Source organism: Myotis yumanensis, unplaced genomic scaffold (genome assembly GCF_028538775.1).
Source record: "Myotis yumanensis isolate MYYU_CA2020_CCGP unplaced genomic scaffold, mMyoYum1.0.hap1 SCAF_3, whole genome shotgun sequence".
Lineage (NCBI taxonomy): Eukaryota > Metazoa > Chordata > Mammalia > Chiroptera > Vespertilionidae > Myotis > Myotis yumanensis.
Window position 1 is genome coordinate 28710260 of NW_027223754.1, and position 19076 is coordinate 28729335.

The following is a 19076-nucleotide window of genomic DNA, read 5'->3' on the forward strand; positions in this document are numbered from 1 at the left end:
TCTACTGTAACTGGGGAACTGAGGTTTGATTTTTATACAATCAAATCAAGCCTTCTTACCTTCATTTTAAATTGCCTGGGCATTGCTCAGTGCCTATCTTTTTCATTTGTTAATTTGATTTTTCAAATTGAGGGTTTTTTCCTTCAAACCTGTCAGCTGGCATAATGCCTGTGATCTGTGTTCTGTTTTCCATTGAGGCCCACTGTGTGTCCGAACCCTCACCCGAGGGGATGGACCCTGCTCTGAGATAAAAGGAGGTGTGCCCAGCCTATCTTTTCTTTTTCTTTTTTTTATTGTTGACACTATTACAGATTCTCCCCCAGTGCTCAGCCTTTCTAAGGCTCAGCTCATGGTAGGTAATTATATCTACAAAACTCATGTTAGGTAAGCAAATCTACAAAGACAGTAAACAAGAAAAAATAAACTAGCTATGAGAATATAGCAAATAACCCAATGGAGGAGTAAATGAGAAGTTTGGGGTGTGTAACCCGTGTTTGGGTGATCATATAGGACCTCGAATGTCCAATGAGCAGTCTCCCGAGTCACCCTGGTCAGGCCCTTGGAAGCACAAGGCTGGCCCCAACTTGGGGTGTCCCCACGGCCACCCTGAGGACCAGCCAAGAAGGGGACAGTGCAGACTTTGGGGGAGAGCTGAACATGTCTCCTCCGTGTCTTGCCCACGCCACCCAGACAGCAGTGGAATAGCCCCTCCCACTCAAACTGTGCCCGCACTCACATTGTCCTCTTTCCTGAGATTTTGCATTTTTATTTCCTTCAAGCTTTTTGTAACTTCTCGTTGACGCATTTTTTTTTTATGATTCTGCTTTAAAACCCTTGTCAGAGAATCCCAACATCTGTGTCATTCTGCTGTTGACACAGGAATGTCAATGTTTATTGTGTTTTCTCATTCCAGTTGGGGTGTTCCTGGCTCTTGGTATGACCAGCAACTGTCCATCATATCCTGGACATTTGGAGTGTTAGGTTATAGATTCTGGTTCTTGTTGGAGTTGTTGATGTCAGCAGCCCTCCTCTGACACAGTGCCACGTGGGTAAACAGGTGGTGGGGTAGAACAGAAAAGAGATTTAATCTAACTTACAAGTGCCAAGTGATTCAAAGCTTTAGAGGAAATGTCTGCTCCCCCAGTGGTGCAGGCGTTATGGGGCAAGGGGCACAGATGTGGGCATAGCAGGTGTGAGAGAAGCCCAGGACAGGTCTCTCACCTGGAGCAGCTTACAGTCCAACAAAGGAGACCAGGAGATAAACAGGAACCAGTGAGACAGAGCACGCCTGTGTTTCTCCGTGGTATCTCATATGACGCTTGGCACCCAAAGACTTCCAGTTGTTGCACATTAACTACAACCTCTCCTGGTTTTTGTTAGCCATTGTGTTGATCACATACCACCCCGTATCACACTGGATTCACCCCAATAAAGCCCTGGGCCTGCCCTGTGGATGGGGGTGGCCTCTTTCTCAGGTGGCTCTGTCTCTCACAGGCCACGGCTCCACTCAAATATGCAGAATCTCAAACAACTGCATGACTCAGGTTTGGAAAAGGGGATTTATATGAATAAATAGTAGCGACTGGCTAGCTTCTGTGAATAGCAGAATAAAGCCATACAAGACTTGCCATGATAAAGAACAAAGTAGAAGTATACAAATCAGATACACTGGAATTCAAAGTCTGATGAACAGAATTTGAGAGCAATTTTAAAATCTGGCAGCCACAGAGAGATGAAAATGAAGGCAAAGTGTGTGTGCGCACATGTGTATGTATGTATATGTATGTGTGTATGTGTATATGGTTGTTTGTATGTTTTGCATGTGTGTATATGTGTGTACATGTGCATATGTGTGTGTGCATATGTGTATATGTGATTTTGAAGAAAAGAATGCAACTAGTATTCATCTCACAATCTAGAGAGCTTGTTCCTCTTTTTTTTAAAATCTCACCAGAGGGTGTGTTTTTATTGATTTTAGAGAGAGAAGAAGGAAGAGAGAGAAACTTCGATGTGAGAGAGAAACATTGACCAGTTGCTGCCGTACAAACTCCAACTGGGGATCCAACCCACAGCCTGGATATGTGCCCTGACCAGGAATCGAACCCACAACCTTGTGGTTTACGGGATGACGCTCCAATCAACTGTGCCACCTGGCCAGTTTGTCCCTCTTTTGTTAACTTTTATTGTTACCCTTCCCCACTTGAATAGAAATTGTGTTTTTTGTTTTTACAAATAGAAAGTCTCCCTGAAGCCCTTGTGATCACAGCCTCTCCGGGGCGCCTGGCGGCCTGACCACCCTCCCAGGGATTGAGTTGCTAAGGAAATACCGCGGTGACATTTTCACCACAATTGATGTCTAAACATGCCCCCCACACACAAGATGGTAAACGTGGGGCGTTGCTTGTCAGGTTTTCTGCAGGGCATGTAGACAGCCGAGCTCAGATGCCTACAACCAGCCACCCTGCAGGGATGTTGAACCTGGTTTCTGAGAATCCTGGGCTGGCTCACAGCGTGCAGCATAAAAAGGGTCCGAGACGAAGGCTTCTCTGCAGAGGACCCCACCTCAGGTGTCCTGGGGCCCCCAAGATGTGCTTAATGGTTCACAGGTTGGTGCTCAGAGACACAGCTAAAGGCCGGCAGTGCTTGGGGAGGAGCAAGGTGAGTTGCTGCTGTGTTGGGGGCAGCAGGCAGCCCCATAGCGCAAGCAGGTCCGCAGGTGCCCTGGACTCAGGTGAGCAGGGGAGACGGCGGGAGTGAGGACATCACACAGGGTGCCTGGTGGGGGGACTGTACCTGAGAGACACCTGAGTGGGGGTCCCCAAAGACCCATGAAGAAGCCCCAGAAGGAAGAGGGCTGTAAGCACCTGCCCAGCAGCTCAGAACCGCCCTGAGCGTCTTCCTCCATCGCCAGGGTCACCCCCGGAGCCAGAAGCTGAGGCTGACAGTGGAGGGCAGGAGAGCTCAGCGGGGAGGGCGGGAATGTCCCTTTACCCAACCAGGAAAGGAGTTTGAAGTAACTAGAGTCTCAATTGTCGCACAGATGGACAGGGACTTAATGTGATGCCTTGAGCCTGCGGTTACTTAAAGCGGCTGCAGGCAGAAGCATGGTCACCTCTGGGCAGGGAAGCAGCAGGGAGGGGCACGGGGCTGGGAGGGGTGCCAGTCGGGTCCTGGTTCTTGCACCTGTGGGGCGTCTCAGGTGTCACAGTGTGGCTATTGACTGAGCATCCAGAATTCGTTTTCTCTATGTGAAATTTTATTTTAAATGTATGTGTTTTTAAATATATTTTTATTGATTTCAGAGAGGAAGGGAGAGGGAGAGAGAGATAGAAACATCAATGATGAGAGAGAATCATTGATCGGCTGCCTCCTGCATGCCCCACACTGGGGATTAAGCCTGCACCCAGGCATGTGCCCTGACTGGGAATCAAACCAGGACCTCCTGGTTCACAGGTTGATGCTCAACCACTGAGCCACGCCAGCTGGGTTTAAAAGTTTCTTAAAAATAAAGTGACTACAGGACTTTTGATTGCCTATGTGTGAATACATGGGGCCAACCTGAGTTTGTGGGGGTGGGGAAGAGAAAAGAGAACAGGCCTGAACAGACTCAGAGACACAGCTAAAGTCACAAATAAGTTGCTTTTGTGATTATAACCCAACAGACCTGTGAGTTCAATGGAATAACTATCCACTTGTTCATAGGTTAAGTCACGGGCATGCCAGATTTAGCCAAAAATCAATGAACAATGTTTTAGTGTATGTCCTATGCAATAATTTGAGACATGCACTTACAGAATTACTTATTTATCTGTAGTTCAAATGTAACCGGCTGTGTTTTATCTAACCATAAGATAAAGGCAGAAAGGTCCTCGCTGGTGAATCTGGTGCAAAAACAGAAGGGTCTCCACCATCAGGCACCATGGGCCCCAGACTGGCAGGTGGGGATGGTGGCCAGAGGGGGCAAGGGTCAGGCCTCCACCCCCACCACTGAGGCTGCTTAAATCACCCTCAGGGCCATGGGTACCTAGTGCAGAACAAATGTCTTCAGAAAAATCATAAATGGGTCTTTTCTTGCACCAGAATGTAGTGAAGTAAAATTTATAGCCATTACCTTATCCGAATGTACTAGTCTAGAAAACAAACCAGACTTAGGGAAGGGTATGGTGATTTGTCCTGCCAACAGCTTAGCGTCCCTTCACCCCCGGATCCCTCATCTTGGGCCTGCCCAGGGAAATGTGCCAGGTGGTCATTTCAGATCACAGACCAGAAAGTACTCGATGCCTATCCAAGGCCCGTCCAGAGCATCCTTTGATTCTACAAGATCACACCACAGTCAGGAGAGAAGGACAGTTCTGGTAGGGTTTATTTCATTAGTCCCAGGGTGCTGTAAAGTCTTCATGTGCAGAAGGTAACTCTAAGGAACACACTTGAAATGCCTCCACAGAACTAGAGAGTCTACACCCAGCAATCATCTGTACCACACACACCTGCTTAGGGCTTGGGTCATCCCTCCTACACAGGCTCTAGAGCAAAAAGGAGGTAGTTGGGTCCTAGTTTTGGCCAGCAACCCTCCAAAGCCATTGATTGTCAAGATCCACTCCTTTCCTGAGGGTCAGGGGGTGCTGAGGGCATGTCCCCAGGGCCCTGCTAGCCACCAGGTGGCAGGAGGAACAGGAGCTGGGTGTGAAGGGGGACCAGTCCAGGCCTCTCTCACGGTGCCCCGAAGCCCAAGGGCTGTGGTTTGCCACGCCCTGGCCCAACCAAGAGAAGGCCTCCACCGAGGATGGGGCTCTTGGAAGTTGCAGTTAAGGTGCCAGGAAACCCAAACTGAGCGTCCTCTCGTCTGAGCAGCCATCTGCCCAGCTGCTCAATACCGCCGCCAACTTGCAGGTCCATACGGGAGCCTGGACAGTTCTGTATTGTTGCTGCACTCTGTCCAGGAGCTATGGTTGTGTCTTTTTTGAGTGAAATGGGGCAAAAGAAGTGGACTATTTACAAGCTGGAGCTCCTGACCCTGGGCCTGGGGGTCTAGTGGCTCTGTGCCTCCTTCTCCTGCCCCTATTGTGAACAGCTCGGCCACACAGGCGGGAGCTGCCTGTCACCACGCGAGGGCTCCACTGAGTCACAAAGGCCTATTCAGCCCTGCCAGCTGCGGAGGGAGGTCCCTTTTCCTCCACGTCTAGGAAACCAGACACATTCCTGACTTGGAGGAGGGAGCAGCCTCCTCCACGGTGATCCCCTTCATGTCATCGGGCATCTGCCCGTCAGCACGCCACACGTTCAGCTCCCCAAAGATGCCCGTCTCAATCATCTCCTCCTGCCAGGGAATGGAGCAGTTGCCGGTGGCAAATTCCTGGAAGAACTCTATGTCCGCTTTTTCAAAGACCACACCTTTGACTGTGGAAAAGGCCCCTACGTCTTGGATGTTCTTGGCATAGACGGTTCTGGAGTCTGGGATGAAGGGGGGGATCAGCATCCCTGTCGGAAGACAGAAAACACAGATGTGCAATGGCTCAGGGAGCAGGGCCATGGCCTGGCTGCTGCCCTTCCTGGAGGGGTGTCCGAGTTGCTAACAAAGAAATCAGCACACCTGAGAGTATCCTGGGCGTCCCCCACAGAGCCCCAACATGAAGGACAGTGTGTTCTTGCCCAACATGGTCTCCTCCCCTCATGCTGCCTCACCCCTCCTCACTGCACACCCCATACTCGTGCCTTCAAGCCAGCCTCCCCTGGGCACCGCCGTATGCAGGTCAGACACCTGGAACCCAACATGCTCACAGCTGAGCTTCTCATCCTTCCAAAGCCAGCTTTCTCTCTACCCTGCTCAGGAGGCGGTTCTCCAATCACCAGACACAGAACTTCGGTCGCCCAGGACTGACCCTGCCTCCCTCTCACCTATCACCCCCTCCCTCCTTTCAGCTCATGGATGGGCTGCCACACCATTGCAGTGACCTCAGGACTAACCCTGGCTCAACTACTCCAGGTTCTAATCGCTCAGAGCTGTGTGCCCTCACCTCATCCTGGTGAGCCCCCTTCAGATCAGCCAGGACCCACCTCTGCTCTGACCCTTTCCTGCAAAAGGAATTTTGTGACTACTCACTGTTCTGGGGCTCCTGCCACCTAGTCACATGTTTACATACCCTGGTTGTAAATTCTGGGCATGTGATTGTGCCCTACACTTATCTCTTGCAGACACAGGCACACACATGCACACATATGTGCACACACGGAGACACATACATGCACACACACACACAGGAGCCTGCACGTGACACTTGATAACAAATGCTGGTTGAAGGAATGAATTTCTCCCAAACAGACAGATTGAACAATCCTGCCTTGATATGGATCATGGGTTCCATGAAAGAACAGGGTATGGAAATGCAAAACAGCAGACTTGGATCAAAGGTCAGCCAGCATACATATTACATTCAACCTTTTCCAAACTCCAGCAGGTGTCCTAAAAGGCCTAATCCATATTCCTGGGTGCATGGGGGATGAATAGAGTGCTAGAGGGTGGTAGTTTTCCTAGGGGGCTGGAGGGTAGCTATTGGAAGAGCATCAGCCAGGTGTCCCTGCTCTGCTGATATTGAGCTAAGCCTAGATGATGACTACAGGATGGGTCGGGCAAGCAAGGGTCACCTAATAGGCCCGCCCCTTTGTCCCCCGACCGAGATCCAAAGGCATGCCAACAGTACCTGCCTCGAGCTGTCTCCAATTAACGTCTTTAAAGAGGGGGTTAACTCGGAGCCCATCACAAGTCCCATCTCTAAACCCCAGGCGCTTCTCCGGGTCCTTCTCCAGCAGTGCCTCACAGAAGTCCTTGCTGGCCTGGCTGAACTTGTCAGTGTACTTGACCGCCTCCGAGAGGATCCTCTGCTTGAGCTCCTTGTTCTCCACCTGCACGGTGGGACGCACATCACGTTAACCCCCTGCCAAACCCACCAACATCATCAGAGCTGGCCCCTCAGGCTCCAGGAGACTGCACACCCCCTGTTGGTGTCTGGGCAGGGCTAGCGCTCCTCTCAGAAAGAGGCTGGCCCCTCCTTCACACGGAGGCAGAGGAGACAGGAACACCTGAGTGCACCCTCCTTCCCAGCATAGAATGGCTCAATATCTCCAGTGAAAAGAGCGGAACCCTAAAAGTACTGGTCAAAGTTGAGGTGCAGTATAGTTTAAGGAGCTCTGGTGGACACATTATATATAATCAATCACTCATTAGCTACTAGAGAAAAAAAAGAATGACAATAAACAAATCAACTTCATAGAGCTGGTAGAGAAGTCTTCAAAGTGGATAGAAACCTGAGGGGGTGTAATTTCACCTTGTTTTGAATCTGCTTTATTGGGTATAATACACATACCACAAAACTCCATCTTCAGTGACCCGAGTGAAGGGCTTTGATCAATAGCTAGATACTCCATCACCACCATCACCCCAAAATTCCCCTGTGCCCTCTGCAGCCCACCTTCACCTTGACCTCAGGCAAACACAGACCTATTTTCTCTCACAATAGAATAGATATGCCTTTCCTAAAATTTCCTAGAAATGACATCATTTAATTAACAAGTTTGAGGCCCATTCATGTTATGGGTGTATTTAGGTTCCTTCCTTCATGTCACTATGGAGACAGGTTCCATGGTACCGAAGGACCATAGTTGGTTCACTTTGAGCATCTCATAAAAGCCCATCATGCTTATTAACATACAGCAAATAGGGAGTGTGGCTGGGGCTGTGGGTCAGCGAGAGCTCTGAGATGGGAACTGAGAGCTCATATCGTGGCCCCACCATTGGTCTTACTCTGCTCTTCCAAGCTGTTGGAAGTCAGGAGAGAGAACTGGTGACTAGAGGTCAAGGTGGAGTTGCAGAGACACAGAGTGACTGGTGTGTTAGTCATGGGAGCACTCTCTGCTCTTAGAAGATGGGGGACAGGATTGGGGCCTGGGACGGACACTTGGACACTCGAGGTCCAGGCAGAAGAAAATGATGGGCGTGACCTCCATACAGACTGAGGTGGGTGGGTGCAGTGCCATGTTTAAAGACTGCCATTCACACCAGGCCCCAGGAGCCACCTTTCTCACCCAGCCTCCACATTCCCGATTTATGGAGATGCCTGGGGCAGACCACACAGGAAAGGATTGAGGGGTGTGGGAGGCCAGGGATCAGGGCACAGCATGGGATGTCCAAGACATTTTAAAAAGTTGCTGTGCTGCTACACCTGAAGCAGGTCCTGTGGTTTCTAAGCATCGTGGGAGGGGGCTCTTAGTATTCATCTGCAGCGAAGAGGACAAAGGCCATCAAAGGAACCAGGTTGGCTCAAGGGTAGGGGTGCTGAGTGCTGCTCACAGGGGTGGGCTTGGGAAAGCTCAGGCACCTCTTGTCCTGAAATGCTCCCCAGTGTCATGAGCTACATGAGATGGAGTCACGTGTCTCCTCTCTTCTGCCCATGAAGAACCTTCCATGAGAAGCCTCATGCTCAAGATTTAAGCAGCTCCCCCACCAGGTCAGCTGCAGCGACACCTACTCCTATGACACCCACCCAACAAGGGAAGTCAACCCCAGGACAGCTGCAGGGGCATGGCTAGGCCACCTCCTACCTTCTCTCCCCGGGCTCGGAAGGGTCCTCTGGCCGCAATCATCTCATACAGCGTGACCCCCAGGGCAAAGTAATCCACAGAAAAGTCATACTCCTCACCCCGCAAGAGTTCTGGGGCCATGAAACCTGCCAGGCAAGAGCACAGAGTGGACTCAGAGACGCAGCTGCACAGAGCCAGTGGTGAGCACAGAGCCGATGCTCCCATGTGCACCTGGTGACATCTGGGGAGGAAATCCTCTGAGGTGGGGCTGCCCTGTGCACTGTGGGGTGTTGATGAGCATCCCTGGACCCTACCCACTATTTAGCATGCCCTCCCCAGTTGTGACAACCAAAAATGTCTCCAGACATTGCCGAGTGTCTCCTAGGAGCAAATTGCCTCTGGTGGAAACCACTGCTCTATACACATGAAGCCTCATCTCCCCTTAGATCCACCAGGACGGACAGAGCCGTGGTTCTTGCCCCTCAGGCACGAGTGTGTGACCTCGGGGGCTATCTCTGTGTGTGGTCATGGGGGTTGCGGAGACAGGCACCAAGATGCTTCCTGAAAGGGCACGAAAGGACAGATTTAAGCCAAGACATTTCAAAGAAGGAGGGGTATTGTCCCAGGAGCCACACTTGAGGCTGAAGCTGAGGGGTGCTCACCATGGCCAGGCTCTCAGGACTCAAGGAGGCCTTGTTCTTGACTGATGTGGGTCCATATATCAGCACCCTTTAGTGGCACTTATTCTAGCTGACCCCCATTCCATGCTTACTGTGTGGCGGGTGAAAATACAAAGCGATCTCATTTAATCCTCCTAACACCGAAGTAAGTGCCCCTACTCTCCCTTATTATTAGGGAACTAACTTTTTCACAATAACACAGATAATAGGTAACAGAGAATGATTCAAACTCAGGCATCTGAGCTTGGAACCACTACATTATCCTTTGGTTTGGTAGTTAAACCTACGATTACTCCACCTAGTAGTCTTTCAATAACTTAATTTTCATTTGTATCAAAATTATTCAGGCACAACAAGAATTAGCTAGTTCTACAGGGCATGACCCTTCCTCCTCCACCTCAGCCCCATCTCAGTATCCTTTTAGGTGGTTATTTTGGAATTAATATCCATACCTCTAAATAACAAGCTTATATTGCTGGTTTTGTAGTTCCCATGGGGGCCTCCTCAATTGACTTCTCGTTTTGGAAGTTGAGGGTCTGTCCTTCTTCCTTCCACCACCATGCACACACTTCTCCTTCTTCCCTCTCCTGATACATCATCTGACTGGTCAGCACTCAGCTCAACTATTCCCCACTGAACCAAAATCTAGGCCGCAGTTATATTTCCTTTCTGACAAGTTTTTATTGGTTTTCCCAGATTATCTTATCTTTTCTTTCATTTGCTAGTTCTTTCTCTATGTTATTATTAATTTGACCCAAAATTCCCCAACAATTCTCCAATACCTGTCATGTTCTGATATATTAAATATTTTATCAATTTCATCCTCATCAAAAAGTCTTCTGGAACCTTCTAACCTGCTCTAATATGGACTCTCGTGTGCAGCCAGCAGCCTAGAATCTGCCTGTCATCCTGAAAACTTTTATCCCTCTCTCTCTGTATCCTCCTTCCAAGATATGCCACTTTTTCGTTGACTCCCTTATTTTGGATAAATAGTTTGAGGAAGGGTGCTGAAGTTTTTGAAAAATTTTATTGCCTTTATTGCCCCTTAATAGTTAACTGATAGTTAGGCTAGATATAAAATTCTAGGTGGGAAACCATGTTCTCTAATTTTTAGGACATTTTCCCATTGTCTTCTCACTTCTAATATTACCCATAGTGGATCATTATGACACTTTTATGGGTGAGGAAGTGCAGGCAAGTTCTCCAAAGTCACAGAGATAGATGGTCTTAGCGCCTGAAGGCCACCTGTGGAGGCCAGTGCTGAGTCCGTGTGCCTAAGTCCTGTGCTTTCTGGCTGTTAAATGCTCCTAATCACATGCTTTATGCCTCTGTCTCAGATAGAAGATGCCAAGTTCAGCAAAGCAAGTAAGAATTTGTCAGGTGCCTGTGTCTGGCTTAGTCCAACTTCCAGGATCAGGTCAGATGCCCACCATTACCTCGTCTGTTCCCATGCCAGGTCTGTGCCATATTTGGGTATTAGGACCATGTGCTGAGCTGCACATGTTGAAGGTCAACAAGATCTGGATCTCCACTCCCTAACTGCCACCTGTGTAGAGGCCAGACCAGCATGTGGAAGGGTAAGCAGGCCAGTCTCTGGGGTCCAGGGGCAGGTGTTATAAGCTGGGCACAGGCTTCTGTGCTTACCCGACTTCAGAGATTCTGATGTAAGCAAGGCTCATTGTGTCCATTTATTTTTTATTCTTCCTGGCCCTTCAGTATACCCGTGCTCATGGTAACTTTCTAAAACGGAGATGTGCTGGGCAACACCAGCCAAGCCGATGTGACTGCAGAATCATTTCTCTCTAAAGAGATTATAGGAGTCAAATTCCAAAGAACCTCCTGGTCCTGAATACATCTTTAAAAGTTCTGCTTTTCGAGGAATTACATTATAGTCCAGGCTGCTCAGACTTTGTGAAAAAGATATGTTCAACCAATCACAACTTCCAGATTAAAATGGGGTCCAAGAGACAGATCAATTAGACCACAGGGATGCGATCATCATCAGTGGCACCTCTAGTCTGTTCCACCCAACTCAGTCTCAAACGTTGCATCCTTTTTAATCCTTGGGTTCTTACGTGATGCCTGGGCAAAGAGCCAACAAATATCTGTTGTATGAACGAATGAATTAATGAATAAATACTACCTAGTCACTAATTCCTCCACATATTGACTCATCTCCCCCTCCCAGCTGGAAACTCACTGGGGACAGAGAGCATGCCTTATATCTCTTCTGAGTATTCCGCTGGGCAGGCACGGCACTAGCCAAGGTGAGCACCCTGTTCACGGTCAATGGCAGAGGCTCAGAGGCTCAGAGGCTCAGGGGCTCTGGCCCTTGCAGGGGGGGAGTGGGGGGGGGAGGCTAGGGTTCGTGCAGAGCGGCTGAAGAAGAAGGATCCAGAAGGCAGCCCCCTGTGGTTTTGCTGGAGGCCCCAGCCTTCTAAGTTACCCTAACTTCAGCATCTGCTGCAGCTGTTTGAGAGTTACACCCTTCACCTGAGCCCAAATGCTCAGAGCCATGCTTGCATGCACTGGTCAGGAGAGCCACCCACCTAGAAAGCTTCATCCCTCTGTTCAAAGTACAGCTGTAGCTCAGTGGCCACAGCAAAGCCTACAGGGCCCTCTGGTGGCTGGCAGGGCCCTCGCACGCTGCGCAAACAAGGTCAGGCTGTATCCTTGAGGTCAAACTACTTCAAATCCTGGCCCCGGAGTTTTCTGGGCTTCCTCCTAATGATCTGAGTCACCCTGAAATGCGTAAGTAGTGTTTCCACTCACAGGTTCCTGCCAGGAGTGGAACTTCATAGATTTGGGCTGAGGATCTAGAAATTCAAGATTAGATCTGTCCCTAAATAAAGCCACAGATGAGGACAGACACTGGTGACAGGTACAAACACCAAAAAAGCCCAAACCCCAAGGATTGGGAGGATTCTGTGACACAAACAAGAAAGTCATTAAAGGTAGAAGCTTTCATAACAGAGGGTACAGCCTGTTAAAACCAATTATGGTTTTTCAGGGGGGAGGGCTCAGTGGGTGCGGCTCCTGCTGCAGCTGTGCAGGCCCACTAGCCAGTCCTTCTGGTTTTACTATTTGCTCTGGGGATGAGGGAGCCTCGGCCCTACCAACCCCCAGCCCTCACCTCATTGTGCCACCTACTCCAGGCCATGGGGACCCCCAGGGCTTCACCCCTCCTCTTGAGAGACGCTGCTCCCATCCTTGCCCTCAGGCCCTTACCTGGGGTCCCTGCATAGCCCTTGGTCTTGGTTTGCCCTTCCTTCAGCTCCACGGCCAGCCCAAGGTCAGAAATTCGGATATTCCCTGAAAAGCAAACATGGGCTGAGGTCATATGTGGCTCCACAGAACAAAGGCATCTGGTGTTCCTGGAGCCCACAGGAGCCAAGAGCCAGCCCTTGCACACACACACATACACACACACACACACACACACACACACACAAATCCTCATGCACATGTACACATGTAAATGTACACGGAAACACACCTGCTCACACCTGCTCACACTTGTGAACATGTGCAGACACGCACACATGCACACTCACGTGCACACTCCAGGGGGGTGGCATGGGGCCTCAGCACCCGGGTGCCTCTGCCCCAGTCAGACTACAGAGGAACTGAGGGGTCCCATCAGTTCCTGCAACCTGAATTCGGAGCATAATCCACCCAAGTTCAGTTTCCTCCTCCGTCTTCTCTTCCCAAAGCTCTGCAGCAACGGCCTTTGAGAATGCCCACGCGTTTGTGAGACTTGGTGACAGAAAGGGAGGTAACTCTAAAGGGATATAAAGGAAGCCTAAATCTCTGTGTTTATTTTCTGGTAAGAATCCCAATTTGACAGAGAAGGCAGAAGGAAAAGAGTGACAGAGTGAGAATTTGGCCATAAAATATGAACTATTTACCAATAGTTCCACACACTATAGACACCCTGGCTTAGCTCCCTGGAACTCTGGGTGCCGCATTATGCACCAAATTTCATCAAAGTCCATCCAAAAACTCCATTTGGAGACAATGCCATTCTGTTGCAAAATAGCTAAAGGAAGAGTAAACCAACTTAAGAAGTGCATTGGTGCCACTTAAAGCTCTGACAAGCATTTGTCAAAACCAGCCCATGCCCCCTACAGATGACCCATTGGACCACAAAGTCCAGCTGGGCAAGGGGAGGCCGGGAGAGGAGGCCGGGCGGGGAGGCTGCCTCACCTTCATCATCCAGCAGCACGTTCTCAGGCTTGAGGTCTCGGTAGACGATGCCCCTCTGGTGCAGGTGCTCCAGGCCGCTGAGGATCTGGGCCGCGTAGAAGACGGCGCGGGGCTGCTGGAAGCCAGGGTTCTCCTCATCCACATTGTAGATGTGGTACCTGGAGGCAGACTATGCGGAGGCCTGTGCTTTTCTGGCACAACTACAAGAGTGTGATCACGGTTGGCATGGGAGTAAAAACTCGGGAAAACAGGGAGGGCCTCAGAATCCTATGTGGTGTCAGTAAAGCATCTGGTCATTTGGGGGCCTCAGTGTTTAGCCTGAAGAGCCTGTGGCAACATCAAGACCCCTGGCAGCTGGTGCTCATGCCCTCAAGATCTTCCCCACAGGTGCTTCGGGGAAAATGAGGCAGCAAAGTGCAGTCCTCTCTGGCCTCCCAGCCCTGGCCTGCAGACGCCGGAGATGGGCCCAGAGCCATTCTGCCATCACCAACCAAACAAGTAAGGGTGGGGCGGGGGGGTGGGGGGGGGGAGTCTGCATGAGCAGCCTGAGTTACCCAAATATAAGCAGTCAATACAGAGTCATGTTAGTATGTCGGCTATTTCACCCAACTCGGACATGCAGACTCCTGGCTAGGCCTGCAGCAGGACCCCTCCCAACCTCAATCCCCTGTAACTGTCCTTTCTCATGTTTCCCACTGTCATGCTTTACAGAGGGGCAAAACATAATAAATAAAAGAAAATAAATTATTTAAACTAGATAGTAACCCGGGACAATAGAGGCAGACCAAGAAACATTAAAAAAAAAATAGAGAAACCCTCAAATCAGCCTGAGAATGAGACAGCTGGAATCTTATATAATAAAAGGCTAATATGCAAATCGACCATACAGCAGAACGACCGGTCGCTATGACACGCACTGACCATCATAGGACAGATGCTCAATGCAGGAGCTGCCCCCTGGTGGTCAGTGTGCTCCACAGGGGGAGTGCCGCTCAGCCAGAAGCCCTGAGTCAGGCTCGTGGGCACAGCAGACATCCCCTGAGCGCTCCCGGACTGTGAGAGGGCACAAGCCAGGCTGAGGGACCCCCCCAAGTGCACGAATTTCATGCACTGGGCCTCTAGTAATAACATAAATGGCTTTTATATTACATTTATAGTGTAATATAGTACAGTGTAATATAGTATAACATAGTATAGTGTGGTCTAATATAGTATAGTGCAGCATAGTATAATATTTTTAGTATAGTATGATGTAGTATACTGTAGTGTAGTTTAGCTTAATGTATTGTGTAATCTATAATAATAAAAGTATAATATGCTAATTCGACCGGATGGTCAAACAAACTTCCAGATGAAGTCGGGGTTGTGAGGGCCAAGGCAGTCACCACAGCTGCAAGGGCCAAAACCCTTGCATGAATTTCATGCATTGGGCCTCTAGTATACAGTATAATATAGTATATAATACAATGTATATAAAATATAATTTACTATAGTGTATTTTAGTATAGTATAGTGTAGTATTAGAGTATCTACACTAATAAAAGAGAAACATGCAAATTGCTGTCACTCCACTACACCCACCAGCCAATCAAATTAACCCAACAAAGATGGTGGTTAATTTGCATATGCAGGCGTGGAGTGAAGACTGAAGACAACGGAGAAGGAAGCCAAGTGCTGCAGAAGGGAGTGAAGCTGCAGAGAAGCAAGCGGGGCGGCGGAGGAGGGAGGGAAGCCCGCCTCGGCGAGTTTCGCTTCGTTTTCTGCTTAGCTCCAGCCGCAGGAAGCCCTATTCTTGCAGAAATCTTCCTGCAATGGACCTCCAGTCTATATATATAAAAGCCTAAGCGACCTTTATGATGGAACAACCAGAATGACTGGAACAACCGGTCGCTATGATGCTCACTGACCACCATGGGGCAGATGCTCAATGAAGGAGCTGCCCCCAGCCTGCAGGCCCCAATCACCAACCGGCAGGCCCTGATCGGCCTGCCACCTGCTCCCCCTCTAAGTTACAGGAGTTACTTAGTCAAGGACTCAGAACCCTCATCAGGAAAATGGGGCCAGCAAACTTACTTGGCAGAGTTCAGGGGAGATGAAACTAGATGGGACAATGCAAATAACAGCAACAGCCATGTCCCCCTTTGTGTGTAAGCAACTGTGACCCTCTTCTTAGTGCCTCACATGCATTAGCCTCCTCTCCACAGCCTTTGAACACCAGTATCATTGTTATACCCATTTCACAGACCAGCACACTGAAGCAAGAGCTGTTGGGTTGCCCAGCTATCAAGTGGGTCTTTTCCCCTCTGAGAGCCAGTGACCTGATTTCCCCTGGGAGCCCAGAACCGGGCCCTCGGATTCCTGGCAAGTCAGGCACCATGCATTGCTGCCACCCGGTTCTCTCTGCCGATGACAAGCAAAGCCATCGTTCCAAAGTTGGCCACATCATGTTTTCAGCTCTGCCACCATCCCCAAGAGTGGGTCATTGATGAAGTTTACCATCCTTTTTCATACAGGGCCCTCAACTCCCATGAGGTGCTCACTATCCCTTTACTCACCCACCCAACTAGCACTCAGCCCACAGTTCCACGTGCTGCTCACCCTACTAACCACCCCCCATCCACACAAACCGGAGGACTAGAGAGCCACAGCCCCACCCTCATGAGGTTCCTGCATTTCACATGGGACTGAGGACACATCATTTTGAGTATCAGCAACCGGAACACAGAGAGGAGTGGAATTGGATGGGGCTTTTCCTCAGATGTCACCGTTGTCTTTGCATGTGAGAAGCAGCCCCATTGGCCCCAGAAGTCCCCTCCCTAAGCTGAGCCACTCCAGCCCTCCCAGTCCCCAGCTCCCACACGGAAGAGAGGAACCCCACTTACCTTAAGTCGCCTCCATTCATGATGGTCATCACCAGGCAGAGGTCAGTTTTGGTTTCAAACGCATAGGCCAGAGAGACTATAAACCTGCTGTGTACTTTCGCCAGAATCTTCTTCTCTACCATAGCACCCTGAAAAGCAAGATGTCAAAAAAACACCCGGGGTTATGTGGGGAAGTGACATTGCCATAAAAGACCAAGTTCCACAAACCAGAAAGCATTCCGACAATAGACACAGAGTTGCAGATACATTTTAAAAGTGGTTTGCACAAAGCAATTGCAAATAAGCAAATTCGGACGTGCAAATTAGTCACACACAGAGGACTTTCCTGGAGCCTCCAGCAAGGGGCACTCCTGCCAACCCGTCTTAAAGGTAACAGGTGAGGGTTCCAGCTCAGCCCCTGGCTGCCTGTTCGTTGCTGACTTTCCTTTTTGTTCTTTCTTTCTTTCCTTTTTTTTTTAATATATATACTTTTTTATTTCAAAGAGGAAAGAAGAGGGGGAGAGAGATAGAAACATCAATAATGAGAGAGAATCATTGATCGCTGCCTCCTGCATGCCCCCAACTGGGGATTGAGCCTGCAACCCAGGCATGTGCCCTGACCGGGAATCGAACCATGACCTCCTGGTTCATAGGTTGGCGCTCAACCACTGAGCCACGCTAGCCAGGCCCCGTCCTTTCTTACATCTAACCAATCATCCTGCCAAACTCTCAGCCCCTTTCCTCCTGGCCAGACCTCTGGATAGTGGACAGCTGAGGTCCCCAGCCATCCTGCACCTCTGTTCATTTTCTGCCTTTATTTTAAAATCTCGTGGTGTCCACTGAACATGTGTTTTAAAGTTGCGTTTGGATAAGAAAAGCGGAATTCCTTTATGAAGGAGGAGGTCTTGGTGTTGGGAGAGGCCCTTTCTGTCCACACGGCATGAGAAGACCTTGGGTTGATTTGACTTCGTGTTACGTTCAAGGAGTGTCCTGAACTCGGGAGAGAAGAGCCTGTAGCACTCTAACTGCTGGATCAAAATTACAGGCAGACAACCAAGAGGGAGGGACAACAGCTTCCCCCCCAGAGTCCCACCATCCAGGAACCCTGGGAGGGGTGCTCTGTGGAGGCTGCAGTGCACCCCAAGAAGCGGAGTTTGCCCGCCCCCCCCCCCCCCCGCCCCCAGCCTGCAATGTGCAGCAGGAAAGGGACAACGAACCATGCAGGACAGAGTGTGGAGCTGAGAGATGAGCTCCTAAGACCTAAGCAGCTTTCGCTGATCCTGCCCAAATGGGGTCTGACTCCAGCTCCAGAGAGCGGACCCCACTCAGAGCAACCTGCCTGGGCCTCCCCTCACTCCCTGTCCCTGGGAAACTGCCCTCAGGGAGCAGCCTGCACCCAGCATCACAGACAGGCTCAGCCTCACGTAAAAGACAACACCCACCCTGGCTCGGTTCCCCATGCATGCTCCATCACAGCAAAAGCCAGGGCTTGGGAACGTTCCAGAAAGTCCGAGTAAAGACTTGAGAACAATCCCAGCCTCCCCAACACTGCTGCTGCGCTTGGTGGTGCTGCTGAAAACCGAGGGCAACAGGATGTGGAGCGTCGCCCACAACAACAGATGCAAAGGCCGCTCACTAAGAAGGGACGTCAGCAACCCGCTTGTATGCAGAGCGTGAGGCTGCTAGTTAAGAGCAGCTGGACAAACTGTGCCATGGGCCGGAGGACCGCAGGGGCCACACACCGCCTCCTTCTGCCACTCCCCTCCGGGCCAGGCGCACAGCTTCGGGCACGGCACAGATGGGGCTGGCTCAGGTCAAGGAGACGCAGGTGAACTAGAAACCAGCCGACGGTGGCACGGCGGGCGGGGCTCGGTGTCCCAACAGTAAGGTGAGCCAGCCACCTGAGCACCCGAGGGCCCTCCCAGCCCAGGGACCCCACCCGCCCACCTGCTAGACCTGCGTGCATGGCCGTGCAGCCCACCTGGTACCCCTTCCTTTTCTTCAGCCTCTTCTTGTTCAGCTTCTTACACGCGTACATCTTGCCAGTCGCCTTCATCTGGCAGGCCGACACCTCCCCAAAGCCCCCTTTCCCCAGCACCCGAAAGTCCAGGAACCAGTCCTCGCCTGTGGGCTGCGCCTCCAGCCACTTCCACTGCAGGAACCTCTGGAAGTACAGGCTGCCCAGGAACTCCTGGAACGGGGCCTGGCTCAGGTGGGCCAGGGTGGCCTGCAGCAGGGGCTGGAAGAGCCCGTCCCCGCTCGCCGCCGGCCCCTCCCGGACCTTCGCCGCCGTCCCTTCGTCCAGGAAGTCGCAGAAGAGCTTGGCCTGGGGGTCCAGGTACTCAGCCAGGATGGCCCGGGCCTTCTGCGGCCGCAGGTCATCATCAGCCGTGTCGTAATCCTCAATGTCCTTCCAGAGCTCTAGGGCCGGCACGTGCCTCCCGTCGGCCTTCAGGAACTGCTGGAAAAGCCGCTTGCCGATGGGCTGCTCCGAGCACAGGCTCTGGAACTCCAGGTCCAGGCTGTCCCCAAGGGCCTGGCACTTGGAGAGCGGGGGCAGCTTGAGCTTGGCCCGGTACTTCTTGTCCCGGGAGGGCGGCGCGCAGCTCCCATCGAAGCTGCCCCGAGCGGCGATGAAGGCAGAGTTGGCCACCACCGTCTCCAAGGACCCAAAATCCATCCTGGCGCCCACCTCCTGCCACTCAGGCACTGAGAGCCATGAGCTAGGCCTCGGCGTCGATGTCCAGAGCGGGCC

At 50.9% G+C, this 19076-nt stretch overlaps 1 protein-coding gene across 1 annotated transcript; it reads right to left on the reverse strand.

Annotated features, from left to right (window-relative positions):
- Window positions 1–5179: 5179 nt before the first annotated feature.
- On the reverse strand, window positions 5180–19001 carry GRK1 (G protein-coupled receptor kinase 1). Its single transcript, XM_070407412.1, has 7 exons — window positions 18303–19001; window positions 16343–16470; window positions 13461–13618; window positions 12483–12566; window positions 8596–8720; window positions 6699–6900; window positions 5180–5478 (listed from the first exon to the last, which is right to left on the reverse strand). Exons 1-7 carry the CDS (start codon window positions 18999–19001, stop codon window positions 5180–5182), a joined length of 1695 nt encoding a protein of 564 aa, XP_070263513.1.
- Between the last annotated feature and the right edge of the window lie 75 nt (window positions 19002–19076).

Bases quoted from the DNA above. Each gene is read 5' to 3' on its own strand.
- GRK1 (XM_070407412.1), bottom strand. From the start codon at position 19,001: ATGGATTTTGGGTCCTTGGAGACGGTGGTGGCCAACTCTGCCTTCATC. The intron at 8,721-12,482 runs GTAAGGGCCTGA...CTTGCCTGGCAG, and splicing joins GGGCTATGCAGGGACCCCAG to GTTTCATGGCCCCAGAACTC. The intron at 5,479-6,698 runs GTACTGTTGGCA...GTCTTCCGACAG, and splicing joins TTGGAGACAGCTCGAGGCAG to GGATGCTGATCCCCCCCTTC.